The sequence below is a fragment of the Conger conger genome, chromosome 7, assembly GCF_963514075.1.
Source record: "Conger conger chromosome 7, fConCon1.1, whole genome shotgun sequence".
Lineage (NCBI taxonomy): Eukaryota > Metazoa > Chordata > Actinopteri > Anguilliformes > Congridae > Conger > Conger conger.
The window spans coordinates 56,571,332-56,591,817 of NC_083766.1; the positions used below are offsets into that span (position 1 = coordinate 56,571,332).

Genomic DNA, 20,486 nt, shown 5'->3' on the forward strand with positions numbered 1-20,486 from the left:
TCGGGTCCTTGTTTCCAGAAATAAACTGAAACACAGGGTTGTAGTCGGCCGCGTTTCTGCGTGTTTCCTGGAGGGGGAACAGAAGACCTTGGAAAGCTGAGCATCAGAGATTTCGGAGCAGCTGCTATTGGCAGCGAAGATGACCTTGGACAGAAAATATCTGACATCCTCAAAAACAAGGGCTGGTTTGAAGACGTGGCGGAGAAAAGCTAGTTGGGTGCGAGATGGAGGCTCATTTTAGCGTCAGTGTTCCAGACTCACAAAAGGCCCAGTGTTCTCATCACCCTCCGACCGATTTCTCTCTACTGCCGGTTTGACCTTTAAAATCATCTGTAATGGCGGCTCTTAACAAATGTTAAGTATTGATAGCTGTCCATAATTCCGCCTAATTTATGTTCTCCGTGATACGGTCCACTGCCGCGCGTAAATGGAATTTTGATGGCGACCACTGCACAAGAATGACAACGTTCCATCCCGCCGGATAAAAGATTTCCGGCTTGAAAGCATTCCTTCACCACTCCAGGAATCCAAGGCCTTTTTTGGGTTCTGAATCGAGCGGAAGCAGACCGAGCCAAGGACCCTCAAGGCAACGTGGGGGTCTGACAGGAGTGCCGTTACAATTTAGCCATTTATCAGAAGCTTTTTAGCCAAAGCAGTTTAAAGAAAGTGCCAGTAAGTTTGGAAGCAAATAGCACTCAAGCTAAAGATGGGGTATCGTTAAAATGAAATCTGTGCCACTGTCGAGGTGCTTGTCTCTAGACCTGTGAGGTAAAGGAAGAAAAATGTTTTTTAATAGAACCGTTCATGGTTCCAAAAGGAACCCTTTTGAAGAATACTATCTAGTTGTTTGTCAGGCAAAGTGGCTGTTTGGTTTCAGCTTTCACACTCACTTCACGCCGATGACAAAGGGTTTCGTAAAGAACTAAAAACGGCTCCTCTGCGGAGACAAACCGAAGGACCGTTTTTTTGTGTGAGTGTCGTAAGAAAAGGTGAAGTTTCAGATGTTTGTGGGAAAACAAGGAGCCTCCCTGACTGATTCCTGACAGAAAATTTGAGCGTCGTCCGCAGCCGCCCCAACGAGCGGGAGAGAAGAGCGATGGTCTGTCGCGCGGAGACGGGGGAATTTTCGGGTAAAAGCGGGCGAAGGCGCTGAAGAGGAGCCTCATTACCGCTGACAGGACCCGCCGAAATACATTTTTTCCACGACGCGCTGATATTCATCACGGGCCGCGGCTCCATCGACCGCGCCCGCCCGCACCGCAAACTAATCCGCTAATGACGGCGGCTCAGCGTAAGGAGCCGCGCGCCTTCTTTCCCAGGCTCGGCGAGCTCCGACATTTATCACCATTTCCAATTATTTATGAAACGTATCCACGGGACGGGGGCTGGAATTAGGACGGGGGGACTGATGATGGAGCGTCTCGCCGAGAGAGGAGAGGGTAATGAATAGGGGAGTGGAATTAGAATCGGGTCTTCAGCCTCATCTGTTTTAACGCCGCCGTGGTAAATGGCCGTGTGATGGGCCGGTGACCGAACCTGGGGGGGGGGGGGGGGGGGGGTGGCAGGACATGGTGCGGCCATGCACAGGGCTCACCTGGAACACCTGTCCACCCAGGCTAGAGTGGACTGAGACATTATTGCACTCTCAGAAAAAAAATGTTCTTTGCCTTGTGCCCATAGGACAGTGGTCCTGGAGAGCAGTAGGGTGCGCTGGTTTTTGTTGTTACTCAGCACTTAACTGGTCAATTAAAGGAGTTAATTACACACCTCACCTGGTTTCTTGGGTCTGAATTGGTTGCTGATATTAAGGCAAAAAAAAACAAAAACCAGCACACCCTGTGGCTCTCCAGGACCAGGAGTGAGGACCACTGCCATAGAGGAACCCTTTTTAGGTCTTTATGGAACCCTTTGTCATCGGTGTGAAGTGTGAAAGCTCCCAGGCAAAGAACCCTTTTGCCCATGAAGACAGGGTTTTGAAACAGACAGGATTCTTATATGGAATTACACAGGGTGCAACGAGGCCAATGGACAGTACAGAACACCACTTTGATCCTTTGTCCTAAATCCCGCGATGACAGATGGCGTCCTGCATTTTAAACAAAATCCTAATATAACCACTGACCCCCAACACTATGAGCAGCACCCCGTCCAATGTCCACCTGGCATTAATAAAAATAAAAATAAAAAAGAGTCTACACCTGTCGTACACCTGACCGAGAGTACCGGGTCAGAACACACAGGCGATTGCAAGAGAAACGATTTTCACACGCGCTGCTTCAAGTATTTATATCTCCCTCTAGTTATGTCCTCATTTTGGCAAATTAAATACAGAGCTTCTCACGACTCTTCAGGCCGCGTTGTTTTCCGGTCGGTACGGAGATATAATCATGAGGAATTAATCACTGCTGATATGCAGGAGGGATCCTCAACAGCGTGTTCCCTCACATTTATTTCATAGCTAATTTGGGCGTGTCAGCCAGGAGGCCTCAACTTGAATACACTCGCGGTGTATTTCACTGAGAGAGTTCAAGATGTTTTTATTACATCGAGCTATGAACACAACTTACATTAGTGTCAGTCCTAGGCCCTTTTACTTCGGCGTAAGGCTTAATGACATTTCTGGGGCATGTTCCACAAAGCAGGATTCAGGTTTACTGTGTTAGCTGGATAACTACACTGAGGAAAGCGCAGCTCTTTTTCACTCGAGTCCATGTTCTTGTTTCGAGAGGGGTCCAGGTCTTACTCAGTGCAGTTGTCCAGCTAACTCGGTAATCCTGCTGTGTGTGGAACCAGGCCCCTGACGTACTGACACTTTTCGTTGATGTTTCGTGTGTCTATCGACATTTGCCTGTGATTGGATGAGGCCGGGGGAGGAGATTCAGACGCAGTGGCGTGGATGGCAGCTGCCCTAAAATTGCGTTGACAGTTGGCAGGCCTGCTGATGGTGGCCAAAGGATAACGCGAATAAGCTCTTTAACGCATAAATGGCTCCATTGTTTTTCCGATTTGCTGCCTCCAGTGAGATCAGGGAAGATCCGCTGGAATCCGCTGCTGGCTCAAGCCCACTGCCCGTGCCAAAGTCTCTCTGCCTGGCCTGTGGCTCTGGGCCTTCCCGTCCACTCCAGGTTCAAGTGCTCGACGTTTCTCCCCCACCCTCCCGTGTCTAACCCCCGGCCCCCACACCCTCCCTCCACCGCTTCCCCTCCAGAAGGTCTTGAGGAAATTTAATTAGCACGTCCACGCTGCCACTCGGGTCGGCCGGACGTGCAGCCTCTCCCCCGCTCGTGAAAATGCCAGGTCACCATAACGACGAGACCAACAAAAGCACTTAACAAAGCTGACGCTGTATATCTGACAACTCCCCCCCCCATACAGGAAAGGTAATTAGGTGTCACCTAGTGCGAGCGCACTGTCTGAATTCATTACCGCCGTTTCGAATGTTCCTACCTGTTCTTTGTCATCGCTGGCTATTAGCACGTCTCCTTAGCACCCCGTTTAAAGTCTCCGTAATGTCATTAAAATGCATTTAAAAAGAAAAAAATTCTGTCAGTATTATTTATTTATTTAGCTCGTTATTTATTTATCATGAAATAAAGACAAATTACTTAGCGCATGCCGTGGTATCGCAGGACGATGTTTGAGTTTCGCGAAGCAGTTAGCGTAGCGCCGGGGTTAATGAGAGCGGCATCGCGTTCATTTGCTCCTGCTCTGGGAACAGAAGCTCCGGATGGAGAGGCGAACCAGAGCTAACGGCTCTGCCATTAACAGACCGGACCTTATGGCGGCCTAGTGGTTAAGGTACATGACTGGGACCCGCAAGGTCGGTGGTCCGATCCCCGGTGTAGCCACAATAACATCCGCACAGCCGTTGGGCCCTTGAGCAAGGCCCTTAACCCTGCATTGCTCCAGGGGAGGATTGTCTCCTGCTGAGTCTAATCAACTGTACGTCGCTCTGGATAAGATCGTCTGCCAAATGCCATTAGTGTAATGTAATACAATGGAACCCTTTCTAGTTCTTTCAGGAGCCCTCAATGGTCGGTGTTCAAAGTGTGTAGGCTCCCAGATTGAGCCATTTCGCCTAACAAGGACCCCTAGTAAACTTGATAGGCTTTCCTCGATGGAGCCCATTGGAAGCCTTTGTTCTGCGAGCGGAGAGCTGGGATGACAGAGAGGACCACCGTGGGGAGTCAACCCCGTGCCCGCGGGGGGGGGGGTCTGTACTGTGTGTGGGCGGAGAGCCGCCCCCCCCCGCTGCGGACCGCTCCACTCTGTCTCGCCGTGTTCCAGACTTTTAATAGCCCTCTCATGTCTCATCTTCCTTTTAAATTTATGAATCATAAAGTTAAAAAGTGTAGCTTCAAAAAGCTTCAAATTAAGCCGTTTGGAACATTTCAGCTGTAACTGTGCCAAACTTTTCAAAAGAACTATCTAAATCATCTTTGATAACGTAGCTACTACCCAATGCATTTTAGATCAAGGCTTTATGAAAACCTTAATTTTTTAATAACTCTATTAATATACAGTACCTGTCAAAAGTTTGGACACGACGTGCCTTGTTCTACTTTTTCTGGTTATTGTTTTATTTCCTCTTGTTTGTCATCAAACATTCACAGGAGGTCAAAGTGCAAATTCTGAGCTTTTATTATAAAGCATTTTTTTATACATGTTCATTTCACCATGTTGAAATTACAGCATTTTTATATGTAGCCCCCTATTTGTGTTTGAGACAAATTAATATAATGTCAAATAAAATATTAATGTTTTGTATTTGGTTGCATATCCTCTGCACACCATGAGGTTCAACATTGCAAAGTTTATTAAAGGTTAACAAAAGCCTAAAAAGCAGATAAAGGTGCATGTATTTGCACTAATCTTACATTGAGTGTACAAGAAATAAACACCAATGTTTAGTTAAAACACCAAAGTTTAGTTTAGGCAAAAGGCAGGGAACTATAGAAAGTAAAAATGTGTAATTGATTAAACTTGGCAAACATTCATCTTAAAGATGATTACAGTGGGCATATCAATTTAAGACAGTCAGGTTTATGTTCATTTTAATCCATCAAATTGGCAGGCAGTTAAAAATTCACCATTTCTTTACATTACATCACATTACATTACTGTCACTTAGCAAACGCTGAGTCATCGTCAGTTTTTTTTTCCGGTCAACGATTCTGTAAGGTCATCAATCAATATGAGTATGAATATGTCACATATTCTAACGTGCACAAAATATATACAGTATTTGAAGGGAAACTGTATTGAACTAAAATTATGAATGTTCCAATTATAGATAATAGATTCTGAAATTATCTATATTCATGAATACATTCTTAAAGAACTCTACTTTAGTCCAACGGTAATGTGCTAATATGAATGTGTTTTAAATCTTGATTGTGCCATATTACGAGTGGCTCACATATGGTAGTCAAAGCAAGATAAATCAATTGCAATGACTTAATTAAGATCCACTGTATTCTCATTGTACGTACGATTATATAGCTGGTTAGCTGGCTAGCTGCATTGACTATTAGGATGGCCTTTTGGGGGCTAGCTCTAGGCCATCGGGGGGTATATGGGGTACTTAGATTGGTACCCCACCCCATTGTTGGGTGCCGTGCCCCTTGAAGGCTAAACATGGGAAATACTGAGTGCTGTACCTTGCGGTTAAAACTCCCCTCCCCATTTGTCATATTTTACGTTTTTGATAACACTATTTGATAACATTATTTTGGCATCCTATGTGCATTAGTCATACATGTCAAGTTTATTCCATGTATTACTTTTATGATTTGTGATTTTTTTTCTTTTTTTTTTCATACGTGTGAAGTGTAAACAAAATGTTTCCTGCGCTGATGCAATTTATCGTCCCTGTTTCAGTCGCACCCTGTATGTCTTTGTGTTTTTTCAGCATGTATTTTTCTGTTCTCACAAAAACTGACTTTGTTTTTTCCATCATTGTCTTGATCTGTTTGCCTTTTTTTGGGGCGTTGTGTTGCTGTCTGTTTTTTTTTTTTTGCCGTCTTATCCATTTCCCCTTTGTTTGTCGTCCCTTTTTGCGGCATGTCTGTCCGTCCCGTTTGCCAGACGTCCCCACCACAATGCCTCCGCCTCCGACTCCCCCCCCTCGAGCCGCGCTCCCAGACACCACCGCTTTGTTAGACACCCGCGTCACCAAACCTGCAGCCACCGGCATTGAGAGAGGTAGAGTACGGCCCCCCCACGCCCCCACCCACGCTCTGTCCCTCTCCGCCTCCCTCTCCTGCTGGGGTAGAGCGCCGAAGATTACAGCCGCTTCCTGCCCTGCCTCTTCTTCACTTTCCTCTTCCTCTGAGGTAGAGCGCGGTTTAGAACCACCTTCGGCTGTCGTCTCCTCTTCCCGCTCTGATGTAGAGTCCTGGCTTGCTTAACTGCTTCTAATCCAGTAGAACTGTGCTTTGCAAAGTAGAATGTTGTGTTGCAAACTTCTCTCCAATACAGCAGAATTTTGTACAGTAGAATGTTTGTTAACGCACTTCCCCACAATGCAGTTGAATGTTGTTTAACAAACTTCTCCACAATACTGTAGAATGTTGGTTAACAAAATTCTCCACAATGCAGTAGAATGTTGATAAACAAACTTCTCCACAATGCAGTAGAATGTTGATAAACAAACTTCTCCACAATGCAGGAGAATGTTGGTTAACAAACTTCTCCACAATGCAGTAGAATGTTCGTTAATGGAATTCTCCACAATGCAGTTGAATGTTGGTTAACAAACTTCTCCACAATTCAGTAGAATGTTGGTTAACAAACCTCTTCACAATGCAGTAGAATATTGGTTCACTAACTTCTCCACAATGCAGGAGAATGTTGGTTAACGGAATTTTCCACAATGCAGTAGAATGTTGGTTAACAAACTTCTCCACAATGCAGTAGAATGTTGGTTAACGGAATTCTCCACAATGCAGTAGAATGTTGGTTAACGGAATTCTCCACAATGCAGTAGAATGTTGGTTAACAAACTTCTCCACAATGCTGTAGAATGTTGGTTAACAAACTTCTCCACAATGCAATAGAATTTTGGTTAACAAACTTCTCCACAATGCAGTAGAATGTTGGTTGCTTTCAGACTTTTCTCCAATATAGTATAGAATGTTTTTATGAGTTGATCCAGTAGAATGCTGGTAAACAGCCTTCTCTGCAATGCAGTAGAATGTTGCTGCAAACTTCTCCACAATGCAGTTTCAGCACGTCTTTCCTAAACAGTCGTACTGTGCCTCTGCCTCCACTGGCCTCCTGTAGAGTACAGGCCTGTTTAGTGTAGCCAAGGGTAGGTGTAGAGTACAATATTACACACCTGCCTCTAATACAATTGAGCATTCACCCTGCAGTATGTATTTCCAGTAAGCAGTTCTATGGTAGTTAACTCTAATTGATGTTCTTATCAAGTATAGTATTGTGCTTAATCAGAGTAGAATATAGACAATAGAGTACCAGACTAGTTTCCCCTTCCACCTTTCTCTTCTGTGGGGTACAGCGTCATCTCATGCTCTCTCTCTCTCACTCTCCCTCTGTCTCTCTTGCTTTCTCTCTCACTCTCTTTTTCTCTTTCATTTGTCTCCCCTTCTCTTTCCCCCCTTCCCTACCTCTCATTCTCTCTCGCACTTTTTCTTCCCCCCTCGTTCTCTCTCTCTCCTCCTCCTCCTCCCTCCATCCTCCTCTCCCAGTCCGTCTATTTGCAGACGGCAGCCGGAGTGTATATTTCCCAGAGGTCTTTGCTCTGAGGAGGTTAACTCAACCTTTTCAAACTCTAAAGCCCTCGTACACTGCTGGTTTCCCTTCATGCTAGATTGAACTTACAATTTCAATTCAGCATGTTCAAGGCAGTGCGAGAATGCGCTGTGCTTTTTTTGGGTGTCCCCGATGCACTTGGTGAGATAGAGACTGCTTGGCCTGGGAATGTAATTCTCCCTCGCTGGCAAACAGAGTTTCAGATAAGCAAAGGGGTTGACGTCGAGGTGGCCTTCAGAAACTGTGTATATTCCCCACCGCGCAAACACGACCGCAATCAGATGTTGTCTCGTTGGGTGATGAAAAAACAAATCATTGTGATGCAGGATATTACATAGTTTATTGTGCATAGTTTTCTTGCAGTTCCACTTGGTCATTGCTTTTATTGTAGTGTCTCCTTTAAGCAGACCCATTTTAATTTAATTTTTGAAAACTTTTTTACATTCGGCACATAAAATTTGTTATTTAGCTGATGCTTTTATCAAAACTGATTTACAATTTATTGAACTAAACAGGGGACAATCCCCCCTGGAGCAATGTGGGGTTACAGGCCTTGCTCAAGGGCCAAACAGCTGTGCGGATCTTATCGTGGCTACAACAGGGCCTGAACCATCAACCTTCCAGGTCTCAATCATGTACCTTAGCCACTAGGCTAGATAATAAAAAAATAGATGCTAGAATATAAACAATAGAAATAGATTGATAGCTAGAAAATAGATAGAAAAGATGTATTTTAAGTGAAGCATAAGAATGTTGCGGTAGTTTAAAATAAGTTCACAAATGTATGACTGTGAGTCAGCCAAAGGTTCCTCTGCACCTTCCATCTGCGGCCCGGTCTCTGAACATCTGCTTTCAAGCCCAGAACACAAGCGGCGTGATTTATCTGCCCAGGAAAAACTCTCCCTTTTCCCCTCTTTGTTTAAGGTGATTTGTTAGCTTTTCCAGCTGAATAATTCATGGTAGGTTGGAGGTAGAGCAGCACCATTTGTATTTCTCAGTTTTAACACAGGAGGGTAGTCCATCAGAGAGGCCGGTCTGTTTTATAGCCCTTTCCTTTTGCACATTGTGTGTGCGCGTGTTTTATTTTATTTTTTACACACTCTGCCTTTCTCCCCAACAGCATCTTGGGATTCGCCGATTTATTTTCATATCTGAGGGTAACATTACCGAGTCCACGCTGTGATTTCCATCCCACGTACCAGTGCTACTTCAGCGACCCCCACCCCCCTCCCCCTCCCCCTTCATATCTGCCTTCCCCGTCGGCTGGACGCCCCATATTTCCCCAGATACGGCCGCTTATTGTTCCATCGCGTTCTCACCGAACCGCGATCAATGCCGGCTTCTCATTGGCCGGCGGCGAGCCGCTGAGCCCCGGCCCCTCCCCTCGCGAGCGAGCGAGCGAGTCGTCAGACAGTGTAACCGCGTCGCGATGAGGAACCAGACAATGTCACCCGGGCACTTCCCCGGCCATGAAATTCACCAAACGCATTTTTTTTTTACGGCTTGCAAATTAGCTGCGGGGCCCATGAAGCCGAAAAGGTTGAACAAAGTACAGGGGTTTCTGGGAGTTTTAAAATATTTATGACTCATTTTTCATAATCAGCAGGCGTCCACCTCAGACCTTTGGCGAACGTGCCGGGAGAGCGGTTTCCTTTTTAAGGGAAGGCGATTAGTTATGCTTTACCACACACCGCCGAGAAGACGCGAAAGAATGAGAAGAAGAATGTTCCGGAAGGGCTTTTTTTTTATATAGCTGTCAGCACTCCCTCTGTATAAAAAGATGAGATACGGAATCGAAAAAAAAAATGTTTTTTCCCCAAACTCGAGGCCTCTGCGGAGGCTTTAGCCACCATCTTTAATCTGGGTAATTTTCGGCGAATGGGGCGCCCTGAGGAAAGGATGCTCTCTCGAAATCGCTGAAGACGTCCCGTCCTTTGAAGGGTTAGCCCTTCCCGCAGGGGGCTTTAATGAAGTGCCGTTTGTTTTTCGTTTTTTATCCGAGTGAAAACCTCTCCTCGGGAAAGAGGAGATGATCTCTGCGATATGGCAGAGACTGGGCTCCTCCTGACAGCGCGGAGGGGAGCGGCCGGGAATTCTGGGAGCCCTGTAGGAATGGAGCCCTTAGTGGGTATGAGACTGCTGATAATGTGTGCCCCCCTCCTCAATCCCCCCACCCCCCACCCCATCCTCCCAGCTCGGGGTCCCTAAAATGATCCTCCTGGAAGCATGCAGGTGTTCTCCTCAGGGGTGTACCCAGGGGTTCTGGCTCGCCTTAAAGACGATGATGTGCCGGGCCGATGTTTGCTCGGGAGGTAAGAGCAGCCGTCTGGCAGTTGCAAGGTTCCTGGTTCGATCCCTCGCACTGGGTGTCTCGGGGTGTCTCTGAGCAATACTCCTAACCCCCCCATTGCTCCAGACAAGCTGGTTGGTGTCTAGCATGGCGTCCAGTTGCCATTGGCACGTAAGTATGAGTGAAATGAGTTTGTGAATGGGTGAATGAGCGACATCAAGTGTAAAGCGCTTTGGATAAAAGTCCATTTGCCCCTTAGTGGATAATAATTATTACCTTTCTCCCAGCACCTCCTCAGAGATGCCTCCTCCCTGTGACCGCGTTCAGTCGGCCCCCGGCCCCCGGAAGGTCACCGGGAGGCTCAGACTCGCAAAGCGTGTCAAATCTGAGGTTATTCTTAACGGCCATTTCACTGACTTTCGGGACTGTGGGAGTGATCATTATCCTCGTTATTATTACATGCCGTAGTCATTACATCAGCTGTATTTTATACCGGGAAGTCACATTGAGATGAAATCTGTTTTATTATCGCGAGACAGAGCCAGGACAGGACGCGGGCAATAAACCAGCAGACACAAGTACTAAAACTTGGGTCACCTATCGTACTGGGACATCCTGTATTCAGCGAAAAACAGATGTACCCCACACAGTGTGTCCATTGTCCCCTATTTCCTCAAACATTTTCTGCATATTCTGTCAGTGATAAATGTTGGAAATGCTCAAACATAAACAGAAAAATAATGCGGAAAGGGAAATGAAATCCCTCGATAGTGCTCTTGCGAATAACCTGCAAAGCCCGGGTTGCTGTACGGTTGCCGTGCACCGCAAATATAATTGTATTTTCCTTTTCGATCGGAGTACAAGCGGGCGAACGTTGGCCACCCTGACAAACAGGTAACTGTAAATAGCAGCGGTGTTGCCAATGGATACGGTCCGTAACCCCAGTGCTGTGTGTGCAGTAGGTCTTGAGTTCAAAGGTCACGGACGAGAAAAGAGCGGGAAAACACAGCCAGCTACGATGGTGTCTGACACAACCTCACCCCCTACCGCCCTCCCCTCCCAGACGACGATAGTGTGCTCTCAGACAACAACGAATTGAAGTAAAAGCTTTACAATCTGTGTTTTCTGCTGGGTGATGACACCCATGAAAGCGAGCCTTCCATTTAGGCCGTGGGGGTGTAATTTTGGGCAAACGACGAGGAGAAAAACCTCTGTTACTCAACGCCCGGGCCTCCGGAGAACTTTAACCAGACAGAATTGTTTGCCGGCTTGAACTCTCTTTGACTGGCAGTCGTTTCCCGGTTGAAAAAAATAAAATGAAATCTAGCTGAAAGCCGATTTGCTCTTTTGTTCCTTGTTCAATTGTCTCCTCAGCGCACTGTTGGTTTAATTTCAGTCTCTGCTGTTTGTGAGCGGATTGCTGCAGAGAAGCCTCTGGTCATGTGCTGACATCATCCTTTTCAGGATTTCTCAGAGGCTCTCATCCAGCGCAGCACATACTTGCATTTTCACTTACGCGGCTCAACGTTTAGCGATGAAATTCAAGTTAAGTGGCTTGCTCGAGAGCACAATGGCCCTGTTTCACTCGAAAATCGAACCCGCGACCTCTTAATATGCGGAGATACAGCCACCGTTATGGAGCCTACATTTTTGTTTACCCGTTACTGACATAGAAAAGTATTCCCAGCGCTTGGGGGCAAAACCGGCGGCGCCTCAGCGAAAGCTTCTTAAGAGGGCCACGCCCAGCTCAGCGAGACCACAATGTGAACTGCAGGGTTGCCAGGCAACGCCTTCCCGCCGCTCGGAACCACGGGAGTTTGAGGCTAAGAGGGAGGGCCTCTGTAGAGTAGCAGGCCCAGGGTCGGAGCAGGCCAAGACCGTGTCCGCAACAGCTCACTTCCCTAACACCGAGTACACAGTATGAGTTCAGTACACTGGATGAGAAGTTGTTAAGTATGAAATATTTTCTCTGAATGTAGTGTGGCGTAGTGCACTTAAAATCCCTGGATGATAAACTTAGTTCTGTTGTTTTGATGAATGTATTCGGGGAGCACACTTTTCAGGAAGTAAGCCATACATTTTTTAGGAGGTCCCACAGAACTGTGTGGGAGGTCTCATAAATCAGAGAAGAAGAGGCAGGGCCTGTTTACTACAGTGGTGGGCCGGCTTATGACACTTCTGCAGTGCCGTTGGAAAATAGTAGAGAGGATATTTTTTGCATAATGCCATTCGCACACTGAAAGACTGTGAGGACTCAGTAGTTAGGAGGCTGTTTCACGCATCGCCCAAGGCTCTGTTTACGGCCAAACTCGGCACTCCAGAGAGGGACGCTCATATCCTGCTACCTCGCCGTTCTCCTTCACGGTCGGTTCGATTTGAAGCTCTGTTCTCTCCCGAGCTTACTCTTCCCAAAAGCTGACCCTAGCTTTCTGTTTGTTTTATCATTTATATCATATTATCATATTTTATCATATCAACCGCCCTGTGGAAGAGCCATGCGAGGCAGCCTTGTTGATGCTCCAGAGTGACTTTTTTTGTGGTAATATTTGTGGTTACATTACATCACATTACAATCAAGACTCTCTTATCCACAGAGATGAACACTAGTGGACAAATTAGTTTGGTTACCCACACACACCACACACAAACATACACGCACACACACACACACACACACACACAGTTTCTACAACATACTTTTCAATGATTATTGATTTGTTTAATGGATGGACTGAGTGCAGCGTGGTAATAAAGGTTTTGGCTAATGAAAGGAGCGGGCTAGCTCGGTTGTGCACTTCTGGCCGAGGTATCCCTGGGGGGAGAGGAGGGGGGTGTTTTTATATTCACACAGCAGACCTGAGTGCTCTGGACAAAGAGACGCGCTGGAAATTAAAAAGTAATACAAAAAAATATTTTTCATGTCAGCGTGGAGGGCAGTTATTGATGATCTGTCGGCGTGGTAAAAAAAATTACTCTGCACGACAGAAAGCAAACATCATTAAATCCCAGAGTGGGGTTTGAATTCCGCATAATAGTCCCTTTATTCATTACATTTTTCTGGCAAAGGACAATTTAAGTAATCTATTGGAAGTAGGTAGCAAGGTGGTTTAATTTTACTCGTATTCTCGTTTTAAATAATGATAATTTCATACGGGGGACCTTCAGCGTCGGATGGTGCGATCCCTCATTGGAAAATGAGTTGCCCTGGGAGACAGAGATTACAGTCGCTTATGAGGCAGTTTGATTGTTATTGTTGCGCGTGTGCGTTACATAGCAACCGGCGCCTATATTTGTTTTCGGTTAAATAATTCAAGGCGCTCGGCGAGACCTCGGCCCTCCCTCGAGACACGCTATTTTTAACAATTAGGGAGCAGTAATTTGTTTTTAAATCTAATTAAAACACCCTGACCCACAGCCCACGGTCCTCCCTGTGCGTTTCGCTCGAAATCCGTCTCCGCCGTCGTCGGCATGCCAAGCGGTTCATTACTCACGCCGCTCCGCCGCGCGATTTAGCGCGGAGGCTCCGGGCTCAGCGCGAAGCCGCCGTACCGCAGAAGAAGAAAAGAGACGGGGGCGGAATTAACTTCTTCATTTGTTCTGTTGGTTTCTGTTGCCGTGGCTCCGCCGGCCCGCGTGCGAGGCGAGTGGCACTCGGCGGTCGCTCGTCCTTCACCGCGGTGTCTTCTGCCGCTTATGTTTTTAATCACCTCCGAAGCTGCTGAGTTTTCACTTTCGGCCGTGAATGGGCATAGCTGGCTTATTGAAGTGTAGTCGGTAAAAAATTCGCTTTGTTGCTTTTTTGCTGCTGGATTACAAGCCATCCCAGCCCCCCCTGGAGTCATCGTGGAGTCACACACATTCAACCCCCCCCCCCCCTTCAACCCCGCCCCAAGCCCCCCACGATGTCTGCACTGACCAATCTGCCTCCCTCTTTCCTTATATGGCATTATTCAGTGCTGCGATATTAGACCTTATATAGCTGTGTGTGTGTGTGAGTGTACGTGTAGGTGGGTGTGTTCATTTTTGTGTGCATGTGTATGTGTTTGTGCTTGTGAGAGAGAGTTTGTGTGGCTGCCTGTGCAAATGTGTGTGTGTGTGTATGTGTGTGTGCATGTGTATGTGTGTGTTCGCGTGTTCATGCGCATGTATGTGTGTATGTGGGAGAGAGTGCGTGTGTGTGTGTATGTGTGTATGTTGGAGAGAGTGCACTTGTGTGTGTGTGTGTGTGTGTGTGTGTGCATGTGTATGTGCGCGTGTTCATGCGTGTGTGTATGTGTGTATGTGGGAGAGAGTGCGCGTGTGTGTGTGTATGTGTGTATGTGGGAGAGAGTGCGCGTGTGTGTGTGTATATGTGTATGTGGTGAGAGAGTGCGCGTGTGTGTGTGTATGTGTGTATGTGGGAGAGAGTGCGTGTGTGTGTGTGTATGTGTGTACGTTGGAGAGAGTGCGTGTGTGTGTGTGTTGCATTATAACTGGACCTGTAGTGGTTTACATTTCCCCCGTTGGGACGTCACCCTGCTGGCCCCAGCTGACCCCAGATTCCCATATGTACCCTCCCGGCTGCGACTGCTCCCGCCCGCATTAAAATCACTCACGCCAGGCTCCCCCAAAATTAATTCTCTCTGAATTAATTGTCCTCCCCCGTCTCTGCAGTCGGGCACTCCCGCGGCGCCTCGCCTATAACAGGGGTGTGAAACGATGTCTGGAGGAGCGCGCCTCGCCCGGAGGAGCCGGGGCCGGCGTTAGCGGCTCCGCGGAAACACACAGATGGTCGCCGCGGCGCCCGGGCCAGGTTCCCGCTCTCTCCCTCCGCGCCGCCCTGGAGCGGGCACCACGCCGGCCGGCCCGTCCGCCCGGGGGGGGCAGACCGGCAGCCCCTCCGTGCGCCGGGGTAATTAAACGGTCATTAAAACCCACCAAAGCAAAAAAGGTGATTTTAACACAGCGTGTCGCTCGCGACAGAACCTCTGACGGTGGAAGATTAATCCAAAAATATTCGATAAATAAGAGTGCTGCGCGCATCAGCACAATATTAAATGCTAACTTTATCTAATAACGTGAGTATTCCCAGCATATTTGTTGGACAACAGCCTTTTTTCTGTTGTTTTTTATGGATAAAACTTACAGCAGATATTGATAGAACCTGTTTCGGTAAACATGGCGGCACGGATGATGCAGTGGGTAGCACTGCCGTCTCACAGCAAGGAGGTCCTGGGTTCGAATCCCCGTCGGCCGGGGCCTCTCTGTGTGGAGTTTGCATGTTCTCCCCGTGTCTGCGTGGGTTTCCTCCGGGTACTCCGGTTTCCTCCCACAGTCCAAAGACATGCAGGTTAGGCCGATTGGAGAGTCTAAATTGCCTGTAGGCATGAGTGTGTGAGTGAATGGTGCGTGTGCCCTGCGATGGACTGGCGACCTGTCCAGGGTGTATTCCTGCCTTTCGCCCAATGTATGCTGGGATAGGCTCCAGCCCCCCTGCGACCCTGATCAGGATAAGCGGGTTCAGATAATGGATGGATGGATGGATGTTTCGGTAAACTTACAATATTAAATAAACAGACAAAATGAGAGTTTATCTGTTGTGTCATCAGCCTATTAATACCCCATATCGAATAGATCAACCAATCACATCAGCTTCTCCCTGTAATCACAACCGGTAGGAAAGCATCTTTGCCAGGGTAGGTGGACAAGTACTTTCTGTAATCCCCTATTGTGCAGATGTTTTATTTTCATGATACATTCATACGAGAACGCTCATCACTAACTCTTTCAGTAGTTTCACAGAATGTGCACTAGTCCACATATTGGAAGCACAATAAAGAATCCCCGTAATAATGACACAACTGCTTATCACTGGGCTGGTGCCCTATACGTATATCATATTTCTGCATGTAAAAGGTCCTGATTTGTACCAAAACAGAAGATTATGTACTTTATGGGTACATTTGGAATAACAAATACTCTGAATACCCTATCGGTATATCAAACTGCACCCCTCACTAGTGATACATAGTTCATTTGTACCTTTTCTGCTATATGTACAAAAATGTAGCTTTCTGGGTACATTTGGGACTTAAATGTACCCCCACTGCACTTTATTTCGGAGGGCAGTGTGCACCTGGGGTGACCGTCGTGTCTGAGTATGTCTGGTGCGTGGTGTGGGTTGATGGCTTTTGTTGTAAGCCGGCACTAAAACACCTGATTCCAGCTAATCCCCTGAGCATGGTTTTCCGTCAGGACATTAATGAGCTGGTATCAGGTGCCGGAACAAAAGCCTGCGCCCACATCAGCCACGTCCACAAAAGTTAATAATGAATAATAACCTTGCTTTATTAGTGAATATTCCCGCAGTTGTCTAAACTGTCTTGGTATTTCTAAACCAAAAAATCTCTTAATAACAAGAGTCCTCCAAAACGCAGGAGCTTCATTCTCAATAGCTTTTTCTTTCAGAGCACCACGATTTTAAGATTCCACTTACCACGAGGATGATGGACAGTTCTCCTTCCCAGAATGCATTTCAAAATGTACTTATTCTTCTGCAGCATTAGAACTGCTCCAGTTCCATTTTTTTTTTCTCCAATCAGTAAAATGTCCGGTGTTGATTCAGTGCTGACTGAGTATGTATGGGACATAAACTGGGACCATATGTAGGCTATGTGTGAGAGATTTTTACTGTGCACCGTCTGAATTCTGAGCAGAAATGCACCAGCTTGTAAATGCTAATAAAAGAGGCTTTTATTATGACATTTATTCTCTGGTTGGGCTTCCGGAGCTGTGAAACTTTGCCCACCATGCATAGGGACCACTGCTAAAGAGAACAGGATATACTGTTTAGGGGACAGGCGGTTACCTCACCTCCAATCAAAATGCCCACACGCAGTGAAAATTCTACTGTTCATTCGACTATAACCAAGAACACACTGTATGAGTCCAGTAGCGGCCATATGTCCTGTGTTAAGAGTTGATTTAACACTGAACATTTTAGTGTGCGTAGGATTCAAGGTGCCGAGTTAACGGTCAATTCGGAAACACAAAGAAACGTGTGGAAAAACCCTCCATTTTGGCTCTGCAGATAATGGACTGGAGAAGCGAGATGGAGAGTGCACTTACGATCACCTCCCTCATCATTCCCTTTGCCTTCCAGCTGAGATCTTAATTATATAATTGAGCTCCTACTTGAAGTAATAACGCGCTTAATAAGATCAGTTTTCCAGCTCATTGCACTTCTCAATCATGTTTATGTTTGTGGATTAGACACTCGGTAATTTGGTCAATTATGCTTTTCTGTTTGTGTTTTTCTTTTCTGTGTAGCGTGAGCTGATTTCGTAAAAGCAGCGTGGATATACGTAGCAGTGCTTGTCAGGAGGTGTGTACACTTTAGTTTGAGATGGAATCACAGGTGGTGTCTGTGTTTTTCCATTAAGTCTCTAAATGGCGCTTTTCGTAGGAGCAAAGTTATGTGACTTTTCTTTCATCATATTGTCACGTTCCCCCCGTTTACAATATTATTTTGCACATATTTGGACATTTAGCGATTACTATAGTGATAAATATACATCAGTGCAATATATTACTATGTTACATGATATTATATGGAATATCAATGTCATAATTCATAAATGTGTTAGTATCATTTAGTTAGTAATATGTATATAGTGATAGTGTAACTTATTTAATCTCATTGCTACATATTCAATTTCACCTTAATTGTTTGCCTGTATATGGGTCAGGTGCATATTTGTAAAATCTCTAGTTGTACAACCTTGCTGTTGGAAGTGACTGAGAGGTCACTAAATGCATCTACGTGCAGTGAATATACGCGACTGCCCCCCCCCCCCCCTAATATTATGTACATCATTTCACAATGCACGCTTTAGAGGCACCCATTCAAACACGCAGAATCCACAGCAGCATAATCTCCCTGTAATGTGTGGCCTACGGATCTGGCGTGCATGCACAGCGAATGCTTTGCATTAGTATTAATATTAATATCCTGTCGAGGGAGTCGGAGTGAAAGCCGTTTTCTCTCCACGACGTTCTCACGTCCTTCACGGAGCTCACGTGAGTACGCACACTTATTCGCACGGGGCCGCCCGTCTGACACCGCGCCTCCTGCCCCGCCCGCTTGCTCCTGAGGAGCGGGGGAAGCTGGGGGCGACCGGGGCGGGCGGGAGAGGATGAGAGAGGAACCGGAATGTTCCGTGTGTCTGCGGGGTGAGCGAGAGAGGATGAGAGAGGAAACGGAATGTTTCCCTGTGTCTGCGGGGCGAGCGGGAGAGGATTAGAGAGGAACCGGAATGTTCCGTGTGTCTGCGGGCGGAGCGGGAGAGGATGAGAGAGGAACCGGAATGTTCCGTGTGTCTGCGGGGCGGGCGGGCCCAGCACACGCTGCCGAGGCGGCCTTGTTCGAATGCGCGTGTACGTAATTCATTAGAGGAACGAGGGCATACATACGAAAGGAGGGGAATTTGCATGCACGCTCCGATCCTAAATCACAGGGAGAGAAGTGTCTATGGCCTTATTAAAAGATAATGCGTTCTGGAGCGCCAGAAAACTACCCCCTCATTTCTTTATCTGCTCCACTGAAGCCTGACAGAGTCAGCGCTGATGAATTATGTCAATCTGAGCCAGATTTACACACGCACACATACTCGTACGTACACACGCACATGCGCACACACATGCACACACACATACACATGCATTCATACACACACGTGCACGCACACGCACACACTCACACACACACACACACGCACACACACACATACATACACACACATACAGGCGTACACACGCACACACACGCACACACACACACACATACATCGTGTAACAGGCAGGTGCCAAAAACTGCGTGGGGAATAATGGAACCCCTGTTTTATTCATATCAATCTTTTGAACCGGAGAAATTAGCGTGCATATTATTTTTATTATTATCCAGGCTGGTTCTGGAGTGTGTCGGGGAGAAAGTCAATAGATTTGCCCCGGGCACATTTGCAGGGGCATCCGCGTTGCGAGGCGGTTATGAATAGCCGGGGTCGGAGATATCCAATTATAAAAAACACCGGAGCGGTTGCCCCGGGTAAGGCGTGATAATGTGGAGGGTCACGGAGATATTAATATTGAGCAGGAACACGGCGAGCTCCGGGCGGCCTGTGACACGTGTCCTGTTCCTTTGACTTCACCCCCCCGATCCCTCCTCCCGCGTCTCCCCTCCTCGCTGTCCCTCCCGCCTCCAATCCCTCCTTTGTTTATTGAAATTAATTATGAAAAATGGGGCTGGCTGATTGAATCGGGCTGGCTGCGGTGTGAAGATGAGGGTCGGCCGTGGGTGTGAAGATGAGGGTGAGGTTCTCTCCGGTCGGCCGCAGGTGTCACTGGGGCAGAGATGGGGGGGGCGGGGTTGCTATTGGGATGATTCCAAGGCCCTGACTGTCGCACTTGCAAAAACTAAATCAATCTCAGACAACAATATCTCTTATATTTCTTTGCTTAATAAGACTTAAATATTGCCAATGAGGTGAGACAGTTTTTACTCATTTCAAGATTTGCCAATGGGGTGCGAAAATTTTACTTTGCCAATCAAACAGTAAATTTAAAACAAGCTAATATTTTTCTACTTGAGGGAAAGAAATAAGATTTTTAAGTCTCATTACAAGTCTTAAACTGTTAAGACAGACTTATTTGCGGTGCAGGGGCCCTCAGAAACATTTCCTGGAGCTGCAGGAATGGAGCGGTGTGGCCCAATGTCAAACCTGCTCATGCATCCCAGAATTCCTGGCGGCAGTGTGACATACAGTGACGGCGTGGATGTCACGGACAGGTAGGAAGCTGTGCTTCGGTGCGGGTGTTATCACCACACAGTTTAGCGTAGCAGACAGAACCGCAGCGCGGATACGCTGCCGTGAACGCGTTCGGAGATCGTCCACGGCTTGCGATTGGCTGCGTGGCCTGGAGACGCGTACCTGCCGGCTGACAGGGTGATTACCCCTCGCCGATCAGAATGTGCTGGCAGTGTGAGGGGGCGTGAGAAGCGTGTCACTACGCTGTGAGAAGCGCCGTCAGGTACCGCGCACCGCTACGCCGAGACGGGCCCCGAGTCAATGCACCGACAGGGCCCCGAAAAACGCAGCGGAGAGCGTGGGGCGAGAGCCCCGTACCGCCTCTGGAGCAGGGCTCTGTGCGTGAAGGGAACCGCAGAACCGCAGAATCGGAAAGTGTGGAGATTCCGCCGGGGATGCAGGAGAGGCGACGGGGGGGAGGAGAGGAGGAGAGGGCGGAGGAGAAAAGCGTTTTTTTCAAATGGTACACACAGGTTCAGTGTCGTTTATGACAGACGGGTAAATTGGAAGATTAGGGGAGATGGGGGGGTTTAAAAAAACGGCCATAAAGGGAGAATCGCAGTCTGAGAGGCAAAGATCAC

General features: G+C 47.2%; 1 protein-coding gene across 5 annotated transcripts in view; it reads left to right on the forward strand.

The window, feature by feature from the left end:
• LOC133134118 (cell adhesion molecule 2-like) overlaps positions 1 to 20,486 on the forward strand; it is a 416,600-nt gene that overhangs the window by 389,510 nt on the left and 6,604 nt on the right. For 3 of the 5 annotated variants that reach the window (XM_061250545.1, XM_061250546.1, XM_061250548.1), the window contains one exon: positions 6,088 to 6,204. The exons of the other annotated variants lie outside the window; for them this stretch is intronic. In XM_061250545.1, the coding sequence (XP_061106529.1) occupies positions 6,088 to 6,204 (117 nt within the window). The remainder of the gene's footprint in view (positions 1 to 6,087; positions 6,205 to 20,486) is intronic. 5 annotated transcript variants of the gene reach the window in all.